The 26,545-nt window shown below is 32.3% G+C and overlaps 1 protein-coding gene across 1 annotated transcript in view; it reads left to right on the plus strand.

Moving 5' to 3' along the window:
• Positions 1–26,545, plus strand: part of CadN (neural cadherin) — a 953,627-nt gene that overhangs the window by 882,988 nt on the left and 44,094 nt on the right. Inside the window, exons 31-36 of the mRNA XM_076414423.1 lie at positions 9,017–9,186; positions 9,248–9,621; positions 9,681–9,993; positions 11,917–12,473; positions 18,074–18,263; positions 22,979–23,220. Of these exons, the coding sequence (XP_076270538.1) occupies positions 9,017–9,186; positions 9,248–9,621; positions 9,681–9,993; positions 11,917–12,473; positions 18,074–18,263; positions 22,979–23,220 (1,846 nt within the window). The remainder of the gene's footprint in view (positions 1–9,016; positions 9,187–9,247; positions 9,622–9,680; positions 9,994–11,916; positions 12,474–18,073; positions 18,264–22,978; positions 23,221–26,545) is intronic.

Raw genomic sequence — 26,545 nt, forward strand, 5'->3', positions numbered from 1 at the left:
GCTTGATTGAACCAATGAAGATTCCTTCCAACACTTGCATTGACAACTTTATCTCCATAACTCAATCATCTAATACTAATACCGAATCGTCACGAAAAAACACTGAAAAGAATAATGCAGATAAGGGAAATAGTCATCCTTAAGTCTAGTAAAAGACGTTATGGAGGAATTTTATTTACTAGTGAATTCAGCTAGTGCTTAGTGAGTCTCTGGGAAACCGAAAATGATATTAAAATGACATCTGCCTCTCGTAAAATAATATTATAGCTCAATGTTGCGGCCATAAAATCATTTGTTAATTCCTAATTTACAATATGAGTAGTATATGTGTAAAATATTCTAAGAAATAGACAAGAAATTATAATTCCAGAATTTATATTACAGGAATTATCAGGATATAGAACTTGAATTCTGAATAGGTTAGTTGTTTATATAAACATTGTTTAAAATGTATATTAAAAGTATTTTAAAACTATATAGTATTATTTATTATATTTATATATTCTATCTATTTCCAGTTAACAACATTTAATCTCATTTAATAAATAGAAATATTATGGATTACCCGCTTGTAGTACAATAAAAGAAAAAGGGGATTGTATTTTTCAAAGGATTCTCGCCTTTTCTCTAGCCCGGCCTTGATTTTATTTATTTTCCTTTGAGTATTGAGCTTCGCTCCGCCATCGGAAAGCAAAAAAACACGCCCCACCTAATTTTGTTTTATAATTTCCCTTATTCGGGGACTGCGCCACACAAAAGGTATAAAAAATATATTTTTTCAAAGGGCCGAAAAACTTTATTTGTGCCCGGCAATCGGAGAGAAAGAGAGGCCATGTAGGCCACACGGGTATTGTATTGACAATGACAAACCGTTTAAAATGTTAGAAATACATCTCGCAAAAGGAATACGCCTATTTTGTCCCGGCAAAAAGCTAAACCTGCCGGACACAAAAGGACCAAATCGTTTAAATTTATCAGATGAAACTTTTATCAAGATGTTTTTTTTCCTGTGTGATTGTTGTTTGTCTTTTCATCCGTTGCAAGGCATAACAATCACGAAAATTCTTTGTTTTCATAATAAACCTCTATTTTAATGTCAGAAACGTAATATGTTTCAATTAAGCATTTAAATATTGTTTCATACCAATCATATTGGAGTATGTTATGTGTTGTATTAGAGATCATTACGTTTTCTTCCGAGATCATATTAGAAATTAAAGCAATTTATTCAAAGATGAGACAATCAGTCCATAATTGAGGAAGGAATTCAGAGGCACCGACTACAATGATTTGGTCATGTCTGTAAATCAAATTTGAAAGATTTTTTGGTAGAAGTAATTTCAAAATACATAACGGTCTTAAAAACTTGAGACCAGCATTGTCCGAGACCTGGACCATCGTCCTGGTATATTTGAAGCCCTGCTGCATCAATAGCAGCGTATTGATTGATAAGTAAACACTCTTCCTTCTTCGGTATGAATATACATTTTGGAACCATATGTCTCCGTTAAATCAATACATCTTTCGGACCAATCGCTTCACTTATCATCGATATGTTTTTTATTTATGTAATAAATGCATGATATTTTTTAAAAATTTCAAAAATCGATATTTTTCCCTTCCCGAAGATTAGTGATGATGGCAAAAATAAAATTACACATACACTAAAGGAATAATATATTTTCCTATAATATATGATATAATAGGATAATAAATATTATACAGTGTCCTATAAGCCCTGTGAGTTCCTCTCGATCACGATATAGAAAAATTATCCGCTAATTAATCTGTGGTTCACACCTTTGTGCAAACCAAAGAAATGGCCTGTTATTGTTTATTATAACTCTCTAGTTCTCACACCAGCTTTGCCAGAATTTCCAAGCTTCAAACGAAAAACTGGTTCCAGCAAGATTTAGTGTCCTGGTACATCCACAGAGACTTTATAAAAATTGTAAAAGCTCACTACTTCACAACGCAGATTTGTCACCAGTGTTTTGTAAGAATACCTTAAAAGTAAAGACTATCAGCAACATCAAGAAGAAACCTGTTAAGGAATTAAAACCAATAATTTACAGAAGTGGACAGACAACAAGGCTCACTCGTAATCCTTACTATTTAAATATATTATTTCTCTAACTTATTTATAAAAATATATACATAATTTATTTACTTTAAAATACCAAAGAAGAGCTTTAAATTTAAAAATGGACAATTATTTGTTTGAAATGTTAAAGTACCGTGGGCCACCTTGTATGTTGTGTTTTTAATGCTCCAGTAATTTATTAGTAAATGCATAATCGTTAACAGATCTTAAGTTATAATTCATTTACAAACTAATAATTCATTATTTACTACAATTCTTCTACGTTAATACTTATTAAAAATAAGCGTGTAGATACTAAGCTTCCAAAGTAGGTGTTCATGTTTTGATTTTTAAATCTATTTCCTGTAACTGATTAGACAGCAGAAAGCATTAAAATATTCAACAAAAACGAGCTATTTAAATGAAAACAACCTCATTGATCACTAGTAAATTCCGAAAATATTTCTATAACAATAATGCGACTTACGCTTAATATATTTTAAAAACGATTTATGGCTATTAGCAATCTCTGTAACGTACTGAACAAATATTTGTGCACTCAAATTTTGTTTCTATATAATCTACGTAAATTAACGCATCCACAATTAAACATATAGGTGTAGTAAAATAGGTTAAGTCAAAGTGTTAAATACCACACCTAATATACCCATAGTATATCAAAAATGGTAATAAACTCACATCATCAAAATTGACGACGTTACGACGTCGCAATGTCGTCGCATTGAATTTGACTTTTGGTTTATTTTAGCTCTGATATATAACATAATTGTTATATAACAAAACTAATTAAACACAAATAATATTATTCAATATACTAAGTTGTTATTGTGTGTTGCCACCATGCTTCTTTCTACTAGCCCGAATAGTTCTTCATTGAATATCCTACTCGGCCAGAGTGTCTACTATAATAACTACTTGCCACCCCCATATCAATTCGATAGGATTAAATATGTTATAGAGGAAGGCGTAATATTCTGTGACCATAATTTTCTGACATTTTATCTACGGTGCATATCTTCAATATCTTCAAAATGATTATATCAAAACTTAATTTATGTTTAGCACATAATTCCTTGGTTACGGACATTGTCGTTCAACTTTTTGAGATCTTTCCACCTGTGTGCACGATATGGAGCATTGTCTATAATAATAACTGGTCGTTCCTCAACATTTTTAACGGTTTATTTTCGAACTAAACCAAAGATGTTGATATCCCCATTGTAGTCACCTTTGAACTTCATACTCAATACTTCCCTGATCAATAGTTCCTTCTAAAATAGTTGTATTAGATTATGACCATATCGAGAGGATAGTATCAAAAAAAACTACTGACTTTTTCCATACATTCCTTACATTTGATTCCCAATAGAGCTAACATAAAGGTGATCTGATTCGTCACCCGCCTCACATGTGAACGATTTCTCTTTAGTGGATCTATTCTTCTGCAATTGTCAGTATTGTCAGATATTTTGGACTATATAGTCTATCCAAAACTGCTGTGAACAAACGTGATCAAAATGTTTAATATATGACCTGCCGCAATTTGTAAATTCGTTTTAGAATCAGACAATATTTTCGTTCTCATTTTATTCTTGTTAAAAAAAGACACAGTGCTATTTGATAAGTTCGAACACGTAACCGAACCCGCCTGTCAAAGTCGTCCTGTTGTAAAACGTATACAAAATTCTTGGAAACAATAGCAATAAGAGGTTATAACTCTGGCCTATAAACTATTGTTTCTGTATAATTAACATTAGATTTTAGGTGTGCTATAATATTAAAATAAATCATATTTGATAACATTTATGTTTCATTATGTTATTTTGATTAGAATTTTGTTATATGTCAAAATCAAAATGTACTAAAACTCAGAGTTGTTGCGGTAACATTGCACCGTTTTAAAGTTATGAATTGGATGACATAAGTTCATACTAACTTTGGATAGACTATAGATGAATTTATAGCATATAATAATATTATTTAATGGCGCATTTGAAGCAAAACACTAGGCTTCAGTTTCAAAAATAGTGAATACTGGTATTATTTTTGTGATACAAGAACTAGATATTTTTTACGAACTTTTTTAACTTTAGCTATTGCGCATACTATCAATTTGATAATAAAATAGTATTATTTGCTAGAACTATCTTATCGAATAATGTACGGTTAAAGAGCTGTCAACACTGAATCTCCCTTACTGAAAAACACAATACTCCAATTTTACCTCATCACTATTTGTTTATACCAACAATAACCTAATGATTCAAATAAAACAGCTGAAACATTAATTTACCATCAGTGTCTTTTATTTCAAGGCAATACTTTTTGATTTACAAAAAATATATCAACTATATATTTGTCAGAACCAAGCTTTTGTTCAAAGTAACATATCGAAAATTAAATTAAATACGCCCAAAAGATAACTTTTGTTAAAAGAACAAAAAACATACAGTAAACACGCTACAGTGGGTTATATTTTTGGACATGATATTGTCAACAACAAATATTTTAATAAACTGAAAACATGTATCGAAGTATACAAAAGAAAAACGCCAATTTATTGAATAAAACTTTTAAAAGACCAGACGCAAAAGAAAGTCATCCTTGATATTTATCAAACGATATTTTCAGGTATTTTATGCCTTTTTGAGCTTTTTAGTGGAACTATATTTATTCGAATAGTATTGATCGCCGAATATGAAAGACATGTTCGGTTGGACTTAAAAATGTATCCATAGAGAAACGATTTTATACTAATCCGAATGTGCATATAGCTTTTGATGTATATTCGACCAAATGAATTCTCTTTTGTATGGATCTGGTTCTTTGTCGTCAACTGGAGAGTTAAAGAGAACAACGTTGTCTGGTCATTATCAATTTTCTGTTACGCTATGTCTAGTTATGATATATGTTCGTTTTATTTTATTAATCTATTATCTGAATAATGCTTTTGAATTGCGAACTTTGTGTTTTCAACAAATTGACGACAAATTACTCTCTTTGCAAAATATCTTATTCTAAATCTTGCTCTAAGATATATCGCTACAGCCCTAAAGTCTACGCACTTCACTGCTACTAATTGATTGGCAAGTCCTTTAGATAATTTTTTGATTATTCCTTTCTTTTGATTATTTCTTTTTTGATTATATTCAAATTATTCCTTCCAACTGTTTAACTTGGATCTTTCTAGCTCGACCTCCTGAAGGTAAATGTCTTTGTAGAATAGTGAGAAAGTTCCAAGCATACACAACAATATAGTTTACTGACGCGACTAAAATAAACCAAAACCCGAAAATATAGAAAAATTCCTTATATGGAGTGGATATTTTAAACTACATTCCTTCTCCAATTTTGATACCACTAAAAATAACGCTTCGTCATGCATAGCAAACAAGATAACGAGCAACACAAAAAACACTAGACGTCCATTTATATTCAAGTTACAAATAAGGAATACATAAATTTGAATTTCAAATAAGGTCTAAGTATGCTAGTTTTCCGAATCATTACCCGTCATTTTGTGCGTCGAATGGTTGAATAGAGAGCGATATTGTCAGTCAGAACAAGGGTTAATAACTTATCATATCGTAACACCCACTTATAAACTCACGTTGATGTTTTAAATATGGTCCGGAGCCGGGGATAATTTAATTATATAATGTAATTAAATATTCCACTAATATGCTGTAGTTACGGAGGATGAAAAAAATCGACATTATACATACACTATTAATTCTTTAATAAGGTGTAGATAGCATGAATAGTTTCCAATAAAATGACCCCTTTCTTGTAACAAGATGGAATGGAAATCTACGCCTCACGATCTACCCTAAAACCAAAATGAACTTTTTGACTGTGTGTGTGTAAAAGCAATATCATCTTGGAATATGCTAGTAATAGTGATAACTTGAGAGACGTAGTTGAGGATATCGAAATATTCATTAGCAGAAATCCGGCCAGTGATGTGAATAAGAAAGCCGGCAAAAGCCTTGCTTAACCGTAACAATCAGACAGTCCGGATCGTAGACTTCTATTCATATACATAAACAGTAAAATGTAATAGATATATAATGTAGTTCTTTTTATTATTTCCATCTTACACAGATATGCTTAGTACAATCTTAAATTAAAAATTATAGTACTACAACTGTTTTGTTGTACTTGCATTCATACACATGCAAGGCGAGTATAAGATTAATACATTAGTATGTATTTCCGAAATTAAAATGAAACTACTCTACTTAAGCTAAAGTTTAGAATATACTTGTACACTAAACAAGTTCATGTGATTTGGATAATTAGTCGTACAGGTTTGATGTTTTAGGGCAACCCCATATTAGCACACCATAGGTCCAAATTGGCTTTATGATCGACTGATAAACCAATTTCTTTAGTTTTAGATCAAGTTGAGAATATCTTCCGACTAACCAGTGCAGTTGCTTGACTTATATATCAGTATCTAACAAAATATTTCCAATTTAATCTACCATCGAGGTATATTCTGAGGAGCTGAACCTGCTTGAGGAGGTGAAAGAGGCCTGTAACATCCAGATAAAATTATTCGAGCAACCATAAGTAATTCCGGAACATGCTTCAGTCTAAAACAGACATATATATACAGACAGAATATATATGTCAACATGATAATGACTTTTTATGGCTGCTCTTTTAATAATCCAGGTGAAATATCATCAATTCCAGGAGGCTTTTTAGAATTGAGGTCGTCGTCAATTTCTGTGGCAACTTCCATTGGAGAAATCATATTTACAGCTAGATCGGGCTAAACATTGCAAATGATGGTACGTCGGACCATACAACATACTTCTAATCATATCAAATGTCTAGGGTTTTTGGCATTTGCACCACTTCTTTTGTAGCTTAGAGTTGTCGTCTGTTACAAAGCTTTATATATTTTTGTCTCAACAGTATTAATCAAATGAGTATTTCGGTTTTCATTTTGCCTAAAAATCTTTCTTAAATAGGTTCTTAAAATCCTTCTTAAATTCTTGGTCGGTCTCTGTCAGTTAACTTTGGGTTTCGTCTATTACAAAGCTTTATATATTTTTGTCTCAACAGTATTAATCAAATGAGTATTTCGGTTTTCATTTTGCCTAAAAATCTTTCTTAAATAGGTTCTTAAAATCCTTCTTAAATTCTTGGTCGGTCTCTGTCAGTTAGCTTTGGGTTTCGTCTGTTACAAAGCTTTATATATTTTTGTCTCAACGGTATTAATCAAATGAGTATTTCGGTTTTTATGTTGTCTAAAAATCTTTCTTAAATAGGTTCTTAAAATCCTTCTTAAATTCTTGGTCGGTCTCTGTCAGTTAGCTTTGGGTTTCGTCTGTTACAAAGCTTTATATATTTTTGTCTCAACAGTATTAATCAAATGAGTATTTCGGTTTTTATGTTGTCTAAAAATCTTTCTTAAATAGGTTCTTAAAATCCTTCTTAAATTCTTGGTCGGTCTCTGTCAGTTAACTTTGAGTTTCGTCTGTTTCAAAGCTTTATACATTTTTGTCTCAACAGTATTAATCAAATGAGTATTTCGGTTTTTATGTTGTCTAAAAATCTTTCTTAAATAGGTTCTTAAAATCCTTCTTAAATTCTTGGTCGGTCTCTGTCAGTTAGCTTTGGGTTTCGTCTGTTACAAAGCTTTATATATTTTTGTCTCAACAGTATTAATCAAATGAGTATTTCGGTTTTTATGTTGTCTAAAAATCTTTCTTAAATAGGTTCTTAAAATCCTTCTTAAATTCTTGGTCGGTCTCTGTCAGTTAACTTTGAGTTTCGTCTGTTTCAAAGCTTTATATATTTTTGTCTCAACAGTATTAATCAAATGAGTATTTCGGTTTTTATGTTGTCTAAAAATCTTTCTTAAATAGGTTCTTAAAATCCTTCTTAAATTCTTGGCCGGCCTCTGTCAGTTAACTTTGGGTTTCATCTATTGCAAAGCTTTATATATTTTTGTCTCAACAGTATTAATCAAATGAGTATTTCGCTTTTTATGTTGTCTAAAAATCCTTCTTAAATTGGTTCTTAAAATCCTTCTTAAATTCTTGGTCGGTCTCTGTCAGTTAACTTTGAGTTTCGTCTGTTTCAAAGCTTTATACATTTTTGTCTCAACAGTATTAATCAAATGAGTATTTCGGTTTTTATGTTGTCTAAAAATCTTTCTTAAATAGGTTCTTAAAATCCTTCTTAAATTCTTGGTCGGTCTCTGTCAGTTAACTTTAGGTTTCGCCCACTATTCCTCTTCGTCAGTGATGTTTCACCATATTTTGTGTATTCTGTCCTTATCGTGGATACTACTATTCCTGAAAAACAGATTTGCCCCCATTCGAAGTATTTTCATTTTCAAAATTTTTCAGGTTATTTTGTTCCTTCCCTACATTTCAATTATAATGAAGTGTTTTAGAGATCAATAAGAGTACTTGTTTTTTTCTACCATCAATATTGAATATATCACAAACGAAATAATTTGAACTCAATGCCTACTGTTTAGAATATTGTCTGAAAGTTGATCCTTTGGAGATATCAAATAAAACGTTATTAAGCCTGTCGTCTAGTTCAGAATTAAAACCTTTTTAAGTATTAAATCGATATAAAATATAAAAAATCTGTTTCAATAAGTAAAGAGCCAGGCTTCTAGAATTTTTTAAACCTATTCAAATCCTATCGCTACTAAATATTAATAGTTAATTTATTTTAATCTTTCGATATTGCTTGCCATTAAATCCATAAAAAACTTGAAAAATATTTCAAGGTAAATTGTACAAAGAGACCGAATATTATATAATTTAATTTTCCGTAAATTCCAAGAGCAGAAGCTTTTATTAAATTATTGAATTAGACTTAGATCCCCCTCGAGACTGAAGTTCTTTGCGAAATTATATATTACAAATTACATTTCAGGTTAACGCTAACAAAACTGCCTTGGTCGGTGTCAGAGTAGATGTGTTGGCCGAGTGCACCTGTGGAGCACGCAACTTCTCTAAAGACGAGAACTGCCGGAACACACCGTGCTACAATGGCGGCAGATGCAGCGAGACCCGATTTTCGTTAAGCTGCTCTTGTCCAGCTGGGTTAGTAATCCGCACTTTCACCATTTCCTCAACATATTTTCACCTTTGCGATTTTTTCCAGATACAACGGTCCTAGATGTCAACAAACGTCGCGTAGTTTTAGAGGTAACGGTTGGGCTTGGTATCCCGCCCTGGAGATGTGCGACAAAAGTCATCTGCACTTCGAATTCATCACCAGGAAACCGGATGGTTTACTATTATACAATGGGCCTATAGTACCACCAGAGAAAGACGAAATTATGGTTTCTGATTATATAGCAGTGGAGTTGGAACGTGGGTATCCGCGATTATTGTTAGATTTTGGTTCGGGAACGTTAGAATTGAGGGTTAAAACAAAGAAGACGCTCGATGATGGTGAATGGCATCGACTGGATATATTCTGGGACACTGAGAACGTCCGTATGGTCGTGGATTATTGTAAATCAGCTAATATCGGTACAGTTGAATCTAAAAATTGAATTTCAAAGTAATATAATTAATAATTATTTTAACAGAGGAACTAGAAGACGGAACACCTCCGGAATTCGATGACTCCAATTGTCAAGCTCAAGGAACCATTCCACCATTCAACGAATACCTTAACGTGAACGCTCCATTGCAATTAGGTGGATTATATGTAGAACAGTTCGATCCAACTCATTATCACTGGCAGTATATGCCAGTTGGTAAGAGTTTTGACGGTTGTATTAGAAACCTATTCCACAACTCCAAGCTGTACGACTTAGCCCATCCTGGTCTCTCCAGACACAGCATGGCTGGATGTCCTCAAACCGAAGAAATATGTCATAGATCGGATACAATATCAAGGTAAGTCTTTATCTGGATTGATAAGAAGTTAAAAATTAAAAAAAAAATTAAAATATTTCAATATACGGGGGTTGTTACTTATTTATAACAGTTAGCCATAACCTTCTTCAGTCCGTTTTCTCAATTCAGCACAACTTGTGTTGTTTACAGTGAGTTGAAACTCTTTTAGCAGTGAAAAGAATTAGTTAACTCGTAAACGTCTTCGTACTATGGTTTGTTGACATGAATTATCAAGACAGGAGTGCATCGATAAGCTTATTTTGACATTTGACAATGAAGCCCCATCCTTTTGCGTTATGAAACTACGATGCAACAAATTTAATCTTGACCGTAGTTCGCTCAGGGACAAAAATCGTAAAGGTGGCCCAAAATCAGTTGTTGATTTGATTGATGCGGTACACGAAATGTCGATATTGAGGCATCCCTGAGAATTAACATGATAAGCATCAGTTCTTGATTGCATCAAAGAGATCCTGCATAATTTGACAAGAGCTCCAAAAGATGCACGTGTCAATTGGTGCAAGACAATGAACAATGAAGAAAAACAAAACATCAATCACCTCGACGGATTTTCTCAAGTGAGTCAAACCCGACAAAAGTGATTCTTTCACGAAGCACTTTGAAACAAATGATCGCTTGTTTCTTCGGAATAACTGGACAAGTGGCAACTTTGCCACCAGAGAAACGTAAAACTGTGAATTCTGAATGATACCCAACCGTTTATTTGCCAAAAATGCTTCCTGAAATACGAATAAAAAGCAGCAATGAAGAATCATTGTTCATCATGATAATGTTATTGAAACAGCTACCCATTTAACAAAAAGGTAGAATTGATGGATCATCTTCCATACAACCCTGATTTGACACCGAATTACTTTTATTAGCTCCAGCTTATTTTTTTGTTCTGGCCTAAAAACCAGGCGGTGGAATGCATGACGCATACTTGGTCGCGGAAACTTGCCCTGGAGTGACAAGTTGGACCGGGTTATGTGGGACTGCCTCTGGGCTTACCAATACACTAAACCGAAACCGCCTCACAGTTAACCCTTGTGGATCACTACTGCTACTGCATTAAATTTGGGGATATGGCACCCGCTGATCGGCCAACCGTTATTGGGCACAGGGGCCCGGCAATTCTATTGATTCGCGAACCTGAGTTAAGACACAACTGGGTACTGTTGTATGGGGGCAAAAGTCATAACTGTAGCGACGGATGAGGTCGTTTCAGCCTGGAAAAGGGGGGGAGCATGGCGGTGACGCGGTGTTAAGCTCCCAGCATGTCGACCAGCTCGCGAACAAGCGCGTTTTCAGAAGAACTTGAGCTGAGTTGTTGTTTGTGGAATGATTGAGATATGAAGTGCTTCTTTCTTCTTTTCTGAAGTGTCAGTTTCCCTATGAATTTTATTATTTCTGACAAACCATGAAGCGTTTAATATTCTCCTGAGGAGCTTATTTTGGATTTTGGAAAACTTGAAGCCGTTTGACCTGGTTGGGTATAACAAACTTGAAGTACACATTAGATCCGTAGAGGAGTACGGACCGAATTAACATCTTGTAAAATAAGCATTTGATGGAGATGGGAAGTCTGCTAGAAAGGCAAATCAGAGAAGATAGCAGGTTTGCTATCCCCGAACCTTTTTGGATTGCTTTCTGGATTTGGGAATGCCAACCGATAAGCCGATAACCGATCTTAATGCGATAAGCTTTGAATATATGGAGAAGTAGCGTTTTTTTTTTAATTTTCTAGACTAAAATTCACTCTCAGTTTCAAATTAGCAGCTGATCAGTTTAAATGCTGCGTCATTAAATCAGTCAAAAATAATTTAAACTTATGAAAAAGGTATAATCTTACAGGATAAAATCGATTGTTTTCATATTTCTTTACTAGGATACCCCTCAATGTATATTATTTTTATTTTTCAGATGCTGGGAACATGGTACTTGTATAGGAAGCATGAACGAAGCCAAGTGCCAATGCCACCCAGGCTGGACCGGACCATCCTGCTCTATTCCCACCATCCCAACCAGCTTCAAACCGCAATCCTACGTCAAATATGCTTTGAGCTTCGAACCCGACCGATTCTCCACTCAAATCCAGCTCAGATTCCGTACTCGGGAGGAACACGGCGAATTATTCCGCGTGTCCGATCAACATAATCGCGAATACGGCATCCTGGAAATCAAGGACTCGCGCCTGTACTTCCGCTACAATCTAAATTCCCTACGAACCGAGGAGAAGGATATATGGTTGAGCGCGGTGCCCGTAGATGATGGACAGTGGCACGTGGCTAGAGTATCGCGTTACGGTAGTGCCGCAACCCTGGAGCTCGACGGTGGTGAGGGTAGGCGGTACAACGAGACATTCGACTTCGTTGGACATCAATGGTTGCTGGTTGATAAACAAGAAGGAGTGTACGCGGGAGGAAAGGCAGAGTACACGGGGGTTCGAACATTCGAGGTTTATGCGGATTATCAAAAAGGTAAGTGATATGAATTATATGTATATGTATGTGAATTAATTTTAAGGCATTTGTCTCCAAATCCAAATCTTTATATTTTAAAAAATTGTGCACAATATTATCTTGTAACCTATACGATAACACAGATAGTTTACTGCTTTCGATATTTAATATACGAGAGTCACTATTTATATTTCGGGAATTGGCAACACTGTTGTGATATGAGTCCATATGACTGTTTTCGACGTGGATTATTACAACAAGAGTGCACCAATTAACTTAATTTGACTTTTGGCGATGAAGCTTCATCAAAAACCACCATGTATCGCTGGTTTAGTGAATTCAATCGTGGTCGTAGTTCGCTGTCCGACGAGATTCATAAAGGTCGTCCAAAATCGTCTGTTATGCCAGAAAACATCGATGGTGTGTGCGAAATAATAAAGCAAGATCGTCATGTCACCTATTGTGAGCTTGATGCATCCTTAAGCATTAGTTCAACCAGCATATATGCGATTTTACATGAACACTTAACTGTGCGAAAGTTATGTTCGCGTTGGATCCCATTGGAACAGTAAATTCTGATTAGTACACAACAATTTATTTGCCAGAAGTTTTCGGTGAAATAAGACTACAAAAAGAATAAAAAATTACAATGACTTCTTTTATTTCCATCCGCAAAAATAAACTGCGTGGTCAACGATTTTCATTGCCCGAAGAAGCTATTGAAGCGTTCAAAAATCATGTTTTGAAGATACCTCATTGGGAATGGAATAAATGCTTTGAAAATTGGTTTAAGAGCATGCAAAAGTGTATCGATCATCGTGGCAAGTGCTTTGAAAAACAATAAAAATATATTCGCAGCTTAACTATTTGTTTTCTTTCTATTCCCGAAATATAAATAGTGACCCTCGTATTATGAAACTAAATACAATTTAAAATATATTTAATAATATAAATCATATTCAACAACTATAATTCAACAACTAGTTTATTATTATAATGGGTGTATTCGAATTTAAGAAAAATGTGTTGTTGACACTTACACAAAATATAAAGCTTAATTGTAAACATAAGTCAATATAAATTATTATAAGTGTAAGTTTTACTATCTATAATAAATTCCTCAATAATATTCTGGGTGTATACAAAATGAATGTAAAGTGCTGAAACTATTAGACGCTTGCATATGTTATTTTTTCACCTTAAAAAGGCATTTATTCGGAAAATTTCTTCCAATATATATTAATGGACCATATTTCTGATAACGTGAAAATGCCGCGACCAAAGAATGATATTGGTCTGGTACGCAAACTGGGTGCAGACGAACTTCCCATTCGATTTGCAACAGTGTATCCTTCATAATTCTTGCATCGTGTGGCCGAACATTGTCATACATCAGTTTCATTGCATTTTAGTAGCCATTCTCCCTCATTTTAGATATTTTCCATCACATATAAACCTGCGAAAATAGTTAATTCATCAACTGCTAAGCTAACTGAAAGTTCTTAAAGAATTTGAGCTGAGGTATTGTGCAATAAGCCTTGGAAATCGTTGTCTTCTATCTACTTTTGGTCATCCAGGCCATTGTTTATCATTAATATTAAAACTACTGCGTTTAGATAATTAGGATCAAAATGGACGATAGATATGATTTCTTTAAGTTACAAAACAAACTTAATGAATGTAGCAGAGCAATTTTGATAATACTATGATTATCACCTATATACACTGAATAATTCAATAACTTTAATTGCAAATATGCTATTTTATGAAGAGAGTTTATTTAGTTGTTTACCTTTATTCTTCATATTTTACCACAAATATATACAAGAATAAAATATATACAAGCATCTAATGAATGAAATCGTTCTATTAAGTAACTAAACAAAAATGAACAAAATCGCAATAATAATAAGTAAAAAATTGTTTTCCTATTGAAATTGAGTTACTGAAAATCGAATATGGAAATCCAATAAATTACGAACACCTTATTACCATGTGATAATGAAATACAGTTTCTGTAGGATCAAAAATATTTTCCACCTCTTCGAAAGCAAATTATACGGTCGGGAACGTGACATTATCTGTCGAGATTTGCCCGGTTATCAGTTGGGTGGCCTGGGGGATCTTGTCCTCGGGGAAGTTCTCCCATAAATTGTCGCAAATAGGAGCGGCGGACGTCTGCATTTCCCGAGGTACGGTGAGACCAGAGGAGAGAGGGACGAAAGGCCAAAATATTGGTCCGAATTAGAGTAATTGAAGATGGATTAACCATTTAAGATATAAAGCCGAGTTGCCCCGTTGGTAAGTCCGAGCAACAGGATTAATTAATTTGAGAAGGATGGTTGCTGAATTGAGCTGAAAAAGATTATTAAATGACAGATTGAGAAATAGGTGCAAATTAGAAGTACTGATCCTGTCGAGAAGTTGGAATCTGTTCTTTGATAATTATATTAAAATTAACACAAAATAATAATGTTAGTTTTATTTTAGATTGCGAAGATGTTGGTCACAAAGTAACAGCTAATTATTATTGGCTTTAAATTAAATCGCCTTGTATACAACCGAATATGAAATTTTTCATTTATTTTGAATATTATTTCATATCAATTTCATATTAAAGAATTACGAATCAATAACTTGTGCATTTTTGAAAATTGAAAATGGATATGTTTTGAAACATTATGTAGTTGTGTAATTGCAATTAGGCTAAAAAACTGTAACTGGCAACAAATACCAGAAATCACTAAATATAAAATTAGAAAGATGGTGCTTATTAATGATGTTTATAAATTATTTTATGATGTCATTTTTAGCACAAGAAGGGCAATATGCAGATAATTGAGAGATGAATAGGTTTCTTCAAAACAAATATTATTCTACCGACATTCTATCGCCATGTTACCAGAAATAAAAAAATTTAGTAAATGTTGAACAACCTATTAGTGAAATATCACTTGTAGTCATTTTCCAGGGCGCATTTCTATTTGAGAGAAAACGCTAGTAAGAAATAATAATATTCCTTAAATTTTAATATTACGAAAATCAAATTGCAAACATTTTAAGTAATATAAATAATTTAAATAAATTAAGTAATTCGAAGTGATAATATTACTCAATGATGAAGCGATATTACATAGTTAAATATTCCAATGTATTGAGTTAATCATTATTCGAAGGGTTTTCTTACCATAACAGCCTCTTTTGTTGAGGAAACTAAAAGCTTTACGGCAATGTTTTGTTTGTTTAACCAAGAAAGTCTTTAGTTTATCGATTAAAAAGACTATATACATAATCGACTAGCCCTTGAAATTTACATGAATAGATTTACTTGGAAAAAATAAAAAAGCTGAAATAACCTTTTTCCCTACCATTTATTTACCTTTCCGTAAAATTAAATTATTTTACCAACACCAACAACAATGTGAATAAAATTAGAATTCCCTAACAAATAGCCCATTAAACAAATGTTCATTTGAATAGTGGTGTCGTATTTCGCAAATCCAAAATATTTTACGTTTACTGTTGGCGGAACTATTCGTCTTTCTCGAGGACTCTCGCAAGTTGTTCAGCGTCCCTGACAGTCCTGAAACACCTTCGTCAACGCCAATGAATTATTTAAAGCCTTTCTCGCTGGCTGCCGCTGTAACTAAACCCCTTTTGAGTCTCGCTCGGAAAGAGGTAGATAAATAAACGGTCGATTCCACTTTCTTCATATCAGGAGGGATAAAATTAACGGTTACCCGTGGTTGAAATAAATTCAAAACATTGAGAAGCTTCGATTTAGTTTGCTTTCGATGTAATTTGAATTTTTGACATAATAATTAATGGAGTTTTAATTAAGTCAACAATACATCTTTATTAATTTTTATTTATTTACAATTTAACATTGTTAGCGTATATAAAGGCAACAAGCCATGATTTTATTATTAGAACCTAATTATTTTTAAAATCAATAATGAAGTTACATGGTACTCGATACATTTTGAAAAACTAAAAGGAAATGGAAAACATGAGAGTGAAAATAAAAAATAAAACAAATAGTTACCAGGTTACACTGTCTCTACAAATATTAAAAATCTAGTAAACAGAACCACAGTATTATTCTCTCTTGGTAAATATAAACTAAGACAAAATACGAAAAATATAATACTATAAAGAATTAAAGAATGATGTTAACGAACGTCAAACAAATAGTAAGTGATTAATAGAGAAGAAGAGGTTAAAACTTGAAAAAAAAACGTAAACTGAAGATAGACAGGTTAATCACCCATTTGTTAAAATAAAAGCGGTAAACTTTAATATTCATGTTAAAAAGTTTTTTAATTTTTAAATCCTTAAGATTACTTCACTGTTCCAGTAAAGTTTTTACTAAACACTACTTTAGAACACTTTCTGCTGGAAGAAACATCTAGAGATTCAAATTTCCTATGCCAATAGTTGATCTAATTTCAGCCCCGCCCGTCAGACCTAATATTTACGTTAAGCAATAGATCTAGCCCTTAAAAATCCCAAGGGATAACAGGAATAAAATAATTGTACGTACAATGAATATACAAAATATTGTGCATAAATTATAAAATGAACTAAAACCTATTATGTTAAAATAAACAATCACATTAATATTCTGTTAAAGAAATTATACCAACAACTATTAATTAATACTGGAACTGTTATCATAGAGAAAACCATCCAAAGAAACCAGTAGGATCGGGAAAAAGTTTAATAATTCTTTTTCTTGAAGTTTTTAATTTAACTTTTTATTCTGGCAGGTTTTCAGATAAGTAATTGTATTGTCTGAAAGTACCGCCTAGGAAATTTAAAGTTTCCCCAAGTTTTCCGGCTTTTCTTTTCAACAGCAAAACAGGATTTAACGAAATTATTTTTTTTATTTACGGATACTATAAAAATTAGATTTAAAATAATTATAGAAAAATATTTGGATACGACAGCACATTAATACTGTTGTTCAGTTTTTCGAAGCTCTATAACTTATTACTTTATATAAGAAACTGTTCAATTTATTATTATTGACAAAAATTAGTCAATACAAAAATTGAGTTGTCATCAAAATTACGATACTAATACTAATAAATAAAATACAAAAATTGAGATTTATTGTTTTTGACATATTATCTTTAAAAAATAACTTCAAATTACAATAATATATAAAAACTTACAAAAAACATTAATATTAATAGTATTTATTTTCATCCATAATAAAATATGATATGATACTCCTTTCTTTGTCACTATTACAACTGTTTTGCAAGTAACTATGTTCCTTTAAAAATAACGCCATATTATAATGATATAAAAAAAATTATAATTATAATAAACTAAATAATAATATTAGCACAACATATTTTCAATCATAATAAAAAGTGGCATGAAACTCCTTTCTTGTCAATACTAAAATTGAGTCAAAAAATTATCAAAAAATATTATCAAAACCTGATTTATTGTTTTAGTATGTGACTACACACTTTTAAAAATAACTTCATATTATAATGATATAAAACAATTATAACAAATTATTAATATTAAGAATTTATTTTGACCATAATAAAATCTGATACAATACTCTTTAGTAATACTAAAATTGCTCTATTTTTTTTAAGGATGTTTGGACGACATACGCCTTGAAGGTAAACATCTTCCTCTACCACCAGCAATGAACGGAACTCAATGGGGACAAGCTACTATGGCCAGAAATTTGGAACGTGGATGCGCGTCGAACAAACCATGCGCCAACGTAATCTGTCCTGAACCTTTTGAATGTGTCGATCTCTGGAATGATTATGAATGCACGTAAGTATTTATATTGAATCATAATTTTATCTCCTAATCTTACCAGTATTTTGTTCTCATATATATCAGAGCATATTTCATGTAATTAAAGAAACTGTAGGTTTATTGCTGCTCTATTCATATTACAATATCTTGTAGTATCAAAATCAACATATTTCTTTATTTATTATCAATTTCTTTCAGCCAATTCTTACTTATGCCTTTTAATAATTTTTATATATATTTTAATAGTCCTCTAATCTAGATCGCTTATGAAATATGCTTTGAAAAAAATAATTTCATAAAAACACATTTCAGCAAAAACACCATATCATATTACACAAAAATGATCCCCAGTTTCCAAGAACCGTATGAGTATATAATTTCTAAGCTCTCGTATATTCTAATCTGTACTGTCGCGATGTATATCGTCCTATATGTGTTTTATTTTTATTTTATGTATGTTTCACAGCTTTTTTTCTTTCCTTTATTTAAACATTACTATTGTCACTATTTATCCAGTGAATACGTCCATATACAAATGAACAAAAAACAAACCAAACCGAAAATAAAAAGAACACTGAAAAGGGAGCGAAGTCAGTAAAAGAACCAGCGACAGAAAAGGCGCGTAATTAAATAGAGCCGAGAAGGAAAATGGAGAATCCAGTTTGCCCAATTCAAAAGCAAAATTAAAGCTTTATCGGATTTAATAATGGCCTGAGAACGAGGCCTGACAAAAACTCAGTTTTTATTAGTTTCCTTCGCATTTCCTAGAGCAAGTCGCATCCTAGATGCGATTAAGTTAAGCGAAGATTTATGAAAAATATTTTGCTTATAAGAGGAAGCTCATCAGAGAATAAGTAGAAGGAAATTGTCTCGTTGTTTTCATTATAAAATGCTCTCTAACGAGAAATTCGCTTTTTAATTTTCCAAATCTTTACCCAATCAGTATTGCCAATAATGCAACATATACATAGTACAATAAAATGTATGATTTAATAACAGCTAAGCACCAGGCACATTGAATTAATTTTAAAGGATTTTTTGTATATTTCAAATTTATTGCCGAACATTTAAACTATTCATAAGTAGAATTATTTTTCAAATATTATTATAGAAATTGAGCAATAGCATCAATAATAACTAATGGGAAAGCAATGTTTCATGATTGCAATAAATGGGTTAAAACTTCCAACAAAACCAAACCTTCTATCATACTGGAATGGTTTACTTTTCTTCTTTATAATATAATAACTGGTAATGTTTTTCAAATACGAGTATAACACATCAATTACAGGCAATAACGAATTTCCATGATGACTTCTTTCAGTTTGAGTCATCAAAAATATTTTCGTTTAAACGGGAATGTATTTAAAGAAATCCATGAAGCGCTTTCCCTCCAAGAGGAAATTGCAAGTTTCCGCAGGACTCTTATTCAAACTTCATTGATAAGCCCTTTCCCAAAAAATATTTTTTCATGTCGGCTGCAGATAATGTTTTACATTTACTGCATAACAATAAAATAAAGCCTAAATGATATAATTTTAAAAAGTCAGATCCTTTCTAAATCCTCCAGAAAATCCATAAAATTTAATTCACAGTGCTAACGATATGGAATAGATATAAAAATATGGATTGAAAAATGTACTGGTATGATTGCAGCATCAACAACATCCAATGCCCTTTATGCATCCTTTTTGATGTTGCGTATTTGAGTTGATTGTTGTTGTTAATTATTGCTAATCGATGTTGATACTTAAAAAATATCAACGTAAAAGATATAGCACAGAAAGTGCTGAAAATAACTAACTCGCTATTACAATAAGAGAGAGCATAACTGCTTTAAAAAATACGCACTCTGTCCTAATTCGATAATATTCAAGATGCTGATATATACAAATACTACCACTTATATTTCTGGTCGAATGATAAAACAATTATTGATTATGGTTTTCAAAATATGCTCGATGAACGTACAAGACCCTTTCCACTCTAGTTTTTAGGAATAAAAAAATTAATTGTTTACCATATGATGGCTATATGGCAAGCAATGAATTATTCAATATTTTGACAGTTTATTATTTAAATTATTTGGGCAAATTTATGCATTGCTTTGATGAAGTATGATTCATCTCCTCGCTATGAACTTTTTGGATTTCTCAAAATGTCAGATGACGTCTGACAAATAAAAGGCCAGAACTATAAACATTTCAACTTATATGAGTAAATTGTTTTAAGTTAGTGTAAAAAAATTAAGGATGCTCTTCTTGTAGTCTTTTGTTCCCACGATAGCTAAAATAGCTTTCCTGAAATCCGCTCTTTAAAATTTAGATTAACAATTAATAATAATATCATGTTGTATTTTCCTCTAACAATTAAGTTCCCCTTTTTAGTAAGTCTCCTCATTCTATCCTTAGAAATATTTCGGATATGTTTGGTGTTATAACACCAACAAATTCAACATCACATGCCTTCCAAAGGGAACGAAATATCGAACCTGTCAAAAATCACTTCTAAGTTTCCACGTATCCAAACCAAGTTAAAACTCCGAAATATGTCCACCAAAATCAATCCCACCAAAAATATGAGGCTTAACAATCAAAAGGAATTTAACGTATATATAGAGCCAATTCTTAAACTTTATAATTGTTTCTTGACATCATGCCCGAAAACTCCTCGGGAATAGCTGATTACGGCGATATTGAATTTTAAACTTTTTTTTACCTCAACGGCCAATTGCCGAATTAGTTTTAAGAGTTCCTTGATTTTTTACTTTGTGTGCGTTAGTCATTTTGTTCCCTTTGTAGAATTTTGTTTTTGTATGTGAGTTGAATGGAATTAATATACTAAAGTGATTATTGGTATTTAATTATATTTATTTTGTATTTGTGTGCGTTTGTGTAAACAGTTTTTGTACAAACATTGGCAAGGTGTTCCTAGAATCGTATATTTTGAGTTATATTTAAATAACAAGACAAGGTATTGCGAATTATTAATAATTGACTACTTTAATTCTTATCCTTAATATTTCGACATATTTTTGACAAATTCATTGTTCCTTCCAGAGTTTAGAATTAACATTTTATTATTTTTCGTTAAGATAGTTGTTCATAATATATGTAGTTTCAACATTTTAAAGATATTATTGGCATTTTATTATTTTACTTAAGTAAACATCAAAATATTATATGTTATACTGCTATTAATTATACATTATTTCTTTATTTGTCCATTACCAATTGCATTATTTATATACAGGGAATAAATAAAATGATATGAACACCTGAAATATGCACAATATTTATTTATTAATAAGGTAGGCACCATCAATTGCTTTCAAAACAGCTGCAATTGGAAGAGTGTCTGAATAGTTTCCAACGGAATGTTGTCCCTTTTTTATGCCAGAACATCCACCTAATGTTTCAATAGTCTCCATGACGGTTCAGTTACCTTGAGATCTGGCGTTTGTGCTCACCAGGGAAAATATTTGGTAATATTATGTTGCTGCTCAAACCAGTATTAATCATTTTTGGCTAAGTACATGAGTGTATTATCATTTTGAATATGGAATTATTTGGCAACAATATGCTAATCGTAGTAGGAACTTAATCATTAAGGATATCTTGATATTTTGGATGTGGTAATCTAGCCAATGGTACAATACATCGATACTGCTGCCCAAATTACCAAATTATAACGAAATCTCCCCCATGCCATGTCTGTAGGAAGCAAAAAATCTGGATCTGTAATCTTCTATACTATCAATATGCAAAATCTGTCATTTGTAGGAGCCATGCTACATTATATTCCAATCTTCAATTTTCTAGCTTTGATAATCATTACAGTACTACTCTTGCAGCTCATTGTTGGCCTCCGTTACAAAGAGCTTCGTAATCCTAGTCCTACAATTAATGTTAGCTTTGTGGAGTTCAGGCCGTACTGTTTTTGTCAAAATACTATTACTCAAGTGGGTTCCACTGTAACTTTTGCCGCGGTCGTTTTATGTTAATTAACCCCAATAATTTTTAATGTTCATGAGTTTCTAACAGTTGAGTTTCGGTTTCTCTATTTATTCCTCTTCATTGATGATACTTTATCATGTGTTGTGTATACTTTTATAGCCTTCAATACTGTCACTCTTGAAACTAACCGTGTGCCAACGATTTATCCTCTCTTAAATATGAGAGACCACACATTTCACAGATCGCTTGTATTGATTATCACAAAGCAAGGGGTATCCATATGCGTCGTATTATTCAGGTATAAGCAGTATTGCAAGCATGCAACAAGATATACTATATTCTATGATCTTCATATTATTTTGTCTCATCTTCTGTATGTTACAGTGATAAAAAACCAAAAGGTGCAACTTAGATATATTCTTTCCTTAAACTATTTTGATCATCTAACCTGCCTCATAATATCTGCCTCATCTAACTAAAACCGCAACTGTAATTCCCCGTAATGATTTTTTATTCTAAAAACAGCATCTTCCATTATATATTTCATTTTCCTGTTATCTTTACTAATAGAGAGCAATTATATTAAGTAATAATTTCTTTACTTATACAATGGAACACCCTGAATAACATTTGACAATATCAGACTAGTACACTAACCCAATAATACTAAACGATAAAACTCAACATCAAGTATAATTCCCATACATCCACCAAACACCATGAAGGATTTAGTGATTACAAAAACAACAACAAATGTGATCAAACTTCCTTTAGTTGTGGAGAGGGACGCGTCATGTCTGCCGACTCCAAAGACTGCACCGACAAGGACGAGTGCCTGGATTTACCCTGTCTGAACGGAGGTACCTGCATCAACCTGGAGCCGGACCTACGGTACCGCTGCAAATGTCTCGACGGCTTCTGGGGCGAGAACTGCGAACTGATCCAAGAGGGTCAGACGCTGAAGCTGTCCATGGGCGCCATGGCGGCCATTTTGGTCTGCCTGCTGATAATTCTAAGTGAGCTTCATCGCCATGTTAGATGGTCGCTAGTAGCTGTGCAAAAGATCCAAGACGCACCGTTTGGAGTCTTTGTCAAATCGTCTAAAGCACTTTATATTAGATATCGAGAGCACTGCATGTCCTTATTTCCGTTAAAACGCATGAGCATGATTAAATTTAAGCATGTAGATGATTTATCAATTAGAAATTCAACCCTTTAAATCAAATAGTACATTAAATTTTATGGCGCACAGTAATTGAAATGCAACTAATTTCGTTCAATAACAGCACAAAATATTAATATATATTCGTCCATAACTTTAACAGCTGATATATATGATGATATATATTCTGAAATGGTGTCGGTCAATGATAGTAGGTCCAGTGTAAATAAGCCTTAAAAATAAGCAAATAATGAATTTTACATAGATTTATTTTAAACAGAATAATTAGAATGTTACTTCATGATTGTTTATTAGGATACGCTTTAATTAAATTCTCTATTGATTGCCTCCAGGATCCATCTCCTCAAAAATCCAAAAATCTAATTCATTGACCAAAAATTATAATACGTTCAAGTAGGATTTGTTGTAGTAGGAAGTGTTGCTAAGTCATGCTGCAAAATAACTATGCCTTATTTCTTATTGAATAACATCAATCTTTCTCTCGATGCAGAACTCACACAAAAACCCTTTTTTCAAATTTCAGCTGATCTAAATTTCTAATAAACTGTTATGTCAAATCTACGAGAAGCATTATTTATTCTCAACATTAATTAAGGCATTATTAAACAATTTTCTAAATTAATATTTGCACAATGTTTTGAACATAACATGATGGCAGTTCAATACAGATGTCAACAATAGGAATAACCTCATAATTTTTTTAGAATTTATTCCCAGCAACAGTTTTGCATTTTCTGCAGATTTCTTTACAAAAACAAAGTATAATAAAATAACTCTCCTACAAATATCCCTATCAATGAGCAAGTAAAAATTCAAAGCTATTAAATATATGTCCACTTCATCAAAATGATTCGTTATCTTTATTTTATTCTGGATAGGTTACTAGTAGTCGTAAGTACTCACAAAAAGTCCTAGGAACTCTATCTACTCGATAATAGTACAATTTTTTTAATTTATCCATCTTTTAATTTTTGAAGCAGTAATTAAACTTATTAACAGGAAAAGTTAGAAACTATGCGAATCCTAAATTATAAATGAGAACAGAACGCGGAATATTTAACTCGAAACTGTTAATTATTCATTATATATCCAATTTTACATATAAATCCTTCTCTAATGAACGAAGCCTTCTCTAGAAGCCCCTGCAGAACATATCGATAACAATGTATAATAATTCATAAGAGAAGTATACCGTGTTTAATAAACAATTCGGTTTAATTAACCAACATTTTGTTTAATGGTCTATATATTAATTACTATTAAACTAACTATTAACTAAGTGTTAAACAGTTGCATATATTCTAATTAATTTTCACTTTCACAAAAAATTTAATAATTAAGAAAAATATTACTACTACTAGTACCTAGTTACTAGTAATATAATAAACAGCGTGTCAGAGGAACGATGTTAGTTTGGCAATGTTTCTATGACCGTTCCATTTTAGAACTTATTCAGCATTTCGAAATTGTATGCCATCACCGAAACACAACACCTGGTGAGTGCACTGAGGTCTCCAGTTACAATATGCTAAAAAAACTCCGTTTTTGAAACCTAGTGCGAAATGACATTCTCAATCAATTCGTGTGGTCTGTTTTCAATTGTTGTCACCAATTTTCAGTTCTTTTGGATCTTTCTCATCACATGTGAATGTCTGGAAAGAGTTGATTCAAATGCTAATCTATTTGAATCTTCCATCTAAACTGCCACCTAATGTTTTGATCTTCCAGGCCATAATTGATCGTTGACACAAAATCATAACTTTTAAGTAGTTAAACAAGCATTGATAAATGACCGAATAGTATATTTATTCAAATCAATTAATAAAATGAAAATATGTCGAAAATCCATTTTTTGACGATTCATGATTAACATATCTCAACTCCTCCACCTTTTTGATACCATTTTTGTAATACGATTTGTCCTTTGCTTCAAAATAGGCCTCAATTTCGACGATCACCTCTTAATTCGACGAAAATTTTTTTCCAGCGAGCATCCTTTTAAAATCTGAGAACAGTCGCTAGGGACCAGATCTGGAGAATGCGGTGGATGAGGAAGCAATTCGAAGCCCAATTCATAGATTTTTGCCATCGTTTTCACTGACTTGTGGCACGGTGCATTGTCTTGGTGAAGCGGCACTTTCTCTTGCTTCAAATGCGGCCGTTTTTCGCCGATTTCGTCTTTCAAACGCTCCATTTTCCGGATTTTTTAAGGTTTTCGTCGGTAACATCCTCTTTTGGGCGTCCACTGCGTTCACCGTCTTCGGTGCTCATTTCACCACGTCTAAACTTAGCATACCAACCCTTGATGATTGATTCTCTTGGGGCAGGATCCGGAAACTCGGCATCAAGCCAAGCTTTTGCTTCAACTGTATTTTTTCCCTTCAAAAAGCAATATTCTATCAACACGCGAAACTCCTTTTTTTCAATTTTTTTTCACAATAACAAAAGTTGTTTCACTCAAAATGCAATAATTCACAAACTAATGATGCGACAGCTGTCATATTTTTAAACGCATCCTTTGAGGGTTAGGGCTAACTAAAAAACATATGGATTTAATTCTAGTAGCGTCATCTATGTATCAGTTCGGGACTGTCTAATTGACCTGTCAGATAGAAAGAGGGATGTCGATAAAAAATATCGATATATGGGGAAAAAAAGCTATTAATATATTTTTTGCAATATATATAGGTATTTGTAATAAACATTTACAATTAAGTACCGAAATATAATAAGCGTTTCAAATTAAGTACCAGAATACGCATTTAAAATGAAATAACAATTTAAAAGGTTTAGTAAAAATGATTAAATTGTTTTTATGATGTTTAAATAATATATTTAATTTTTATTAATATATGGAAGAATATCAGCTTACAATAATATTGATGTATCTATATTGATATATTTTGGCATCCCTAGGTAGAGAAATATCAAATCTAACGAATTTGGTAGTTAGATTAGATTGTTTAACAGTTATTTGCATTAATGTTTCTCGTTATTACCTGTAGATATCGCTGATCACAATACCTACGACCATGTAATATCTAAGCAATGAATATTAAAATTTCCTTTACTGTTAATCAACATTAAAACAATTCTTCTATAATTTTATGTTTTATATTTTATTATCATATATAGTTCATTGCGAATTCATCTTTATC

Source organism: Rhynchophorus ferrugineus, unplaced genomic scaffold, assembly GCF_030347505.1.
Source record: "Rhynchophorus ferrugineus isolate W39M unplaced genomic scaffold, kcgeb_rfMv2 rfM9, whole genome shotgun sequence".
Classification (NCBI taxonomy): Eukaryota; Metazoa; Arthropoda; class Insecta; order Coleoptera; family Curculionidae; genus Rhynchophorus; species Rhynchophorus ferrugineus.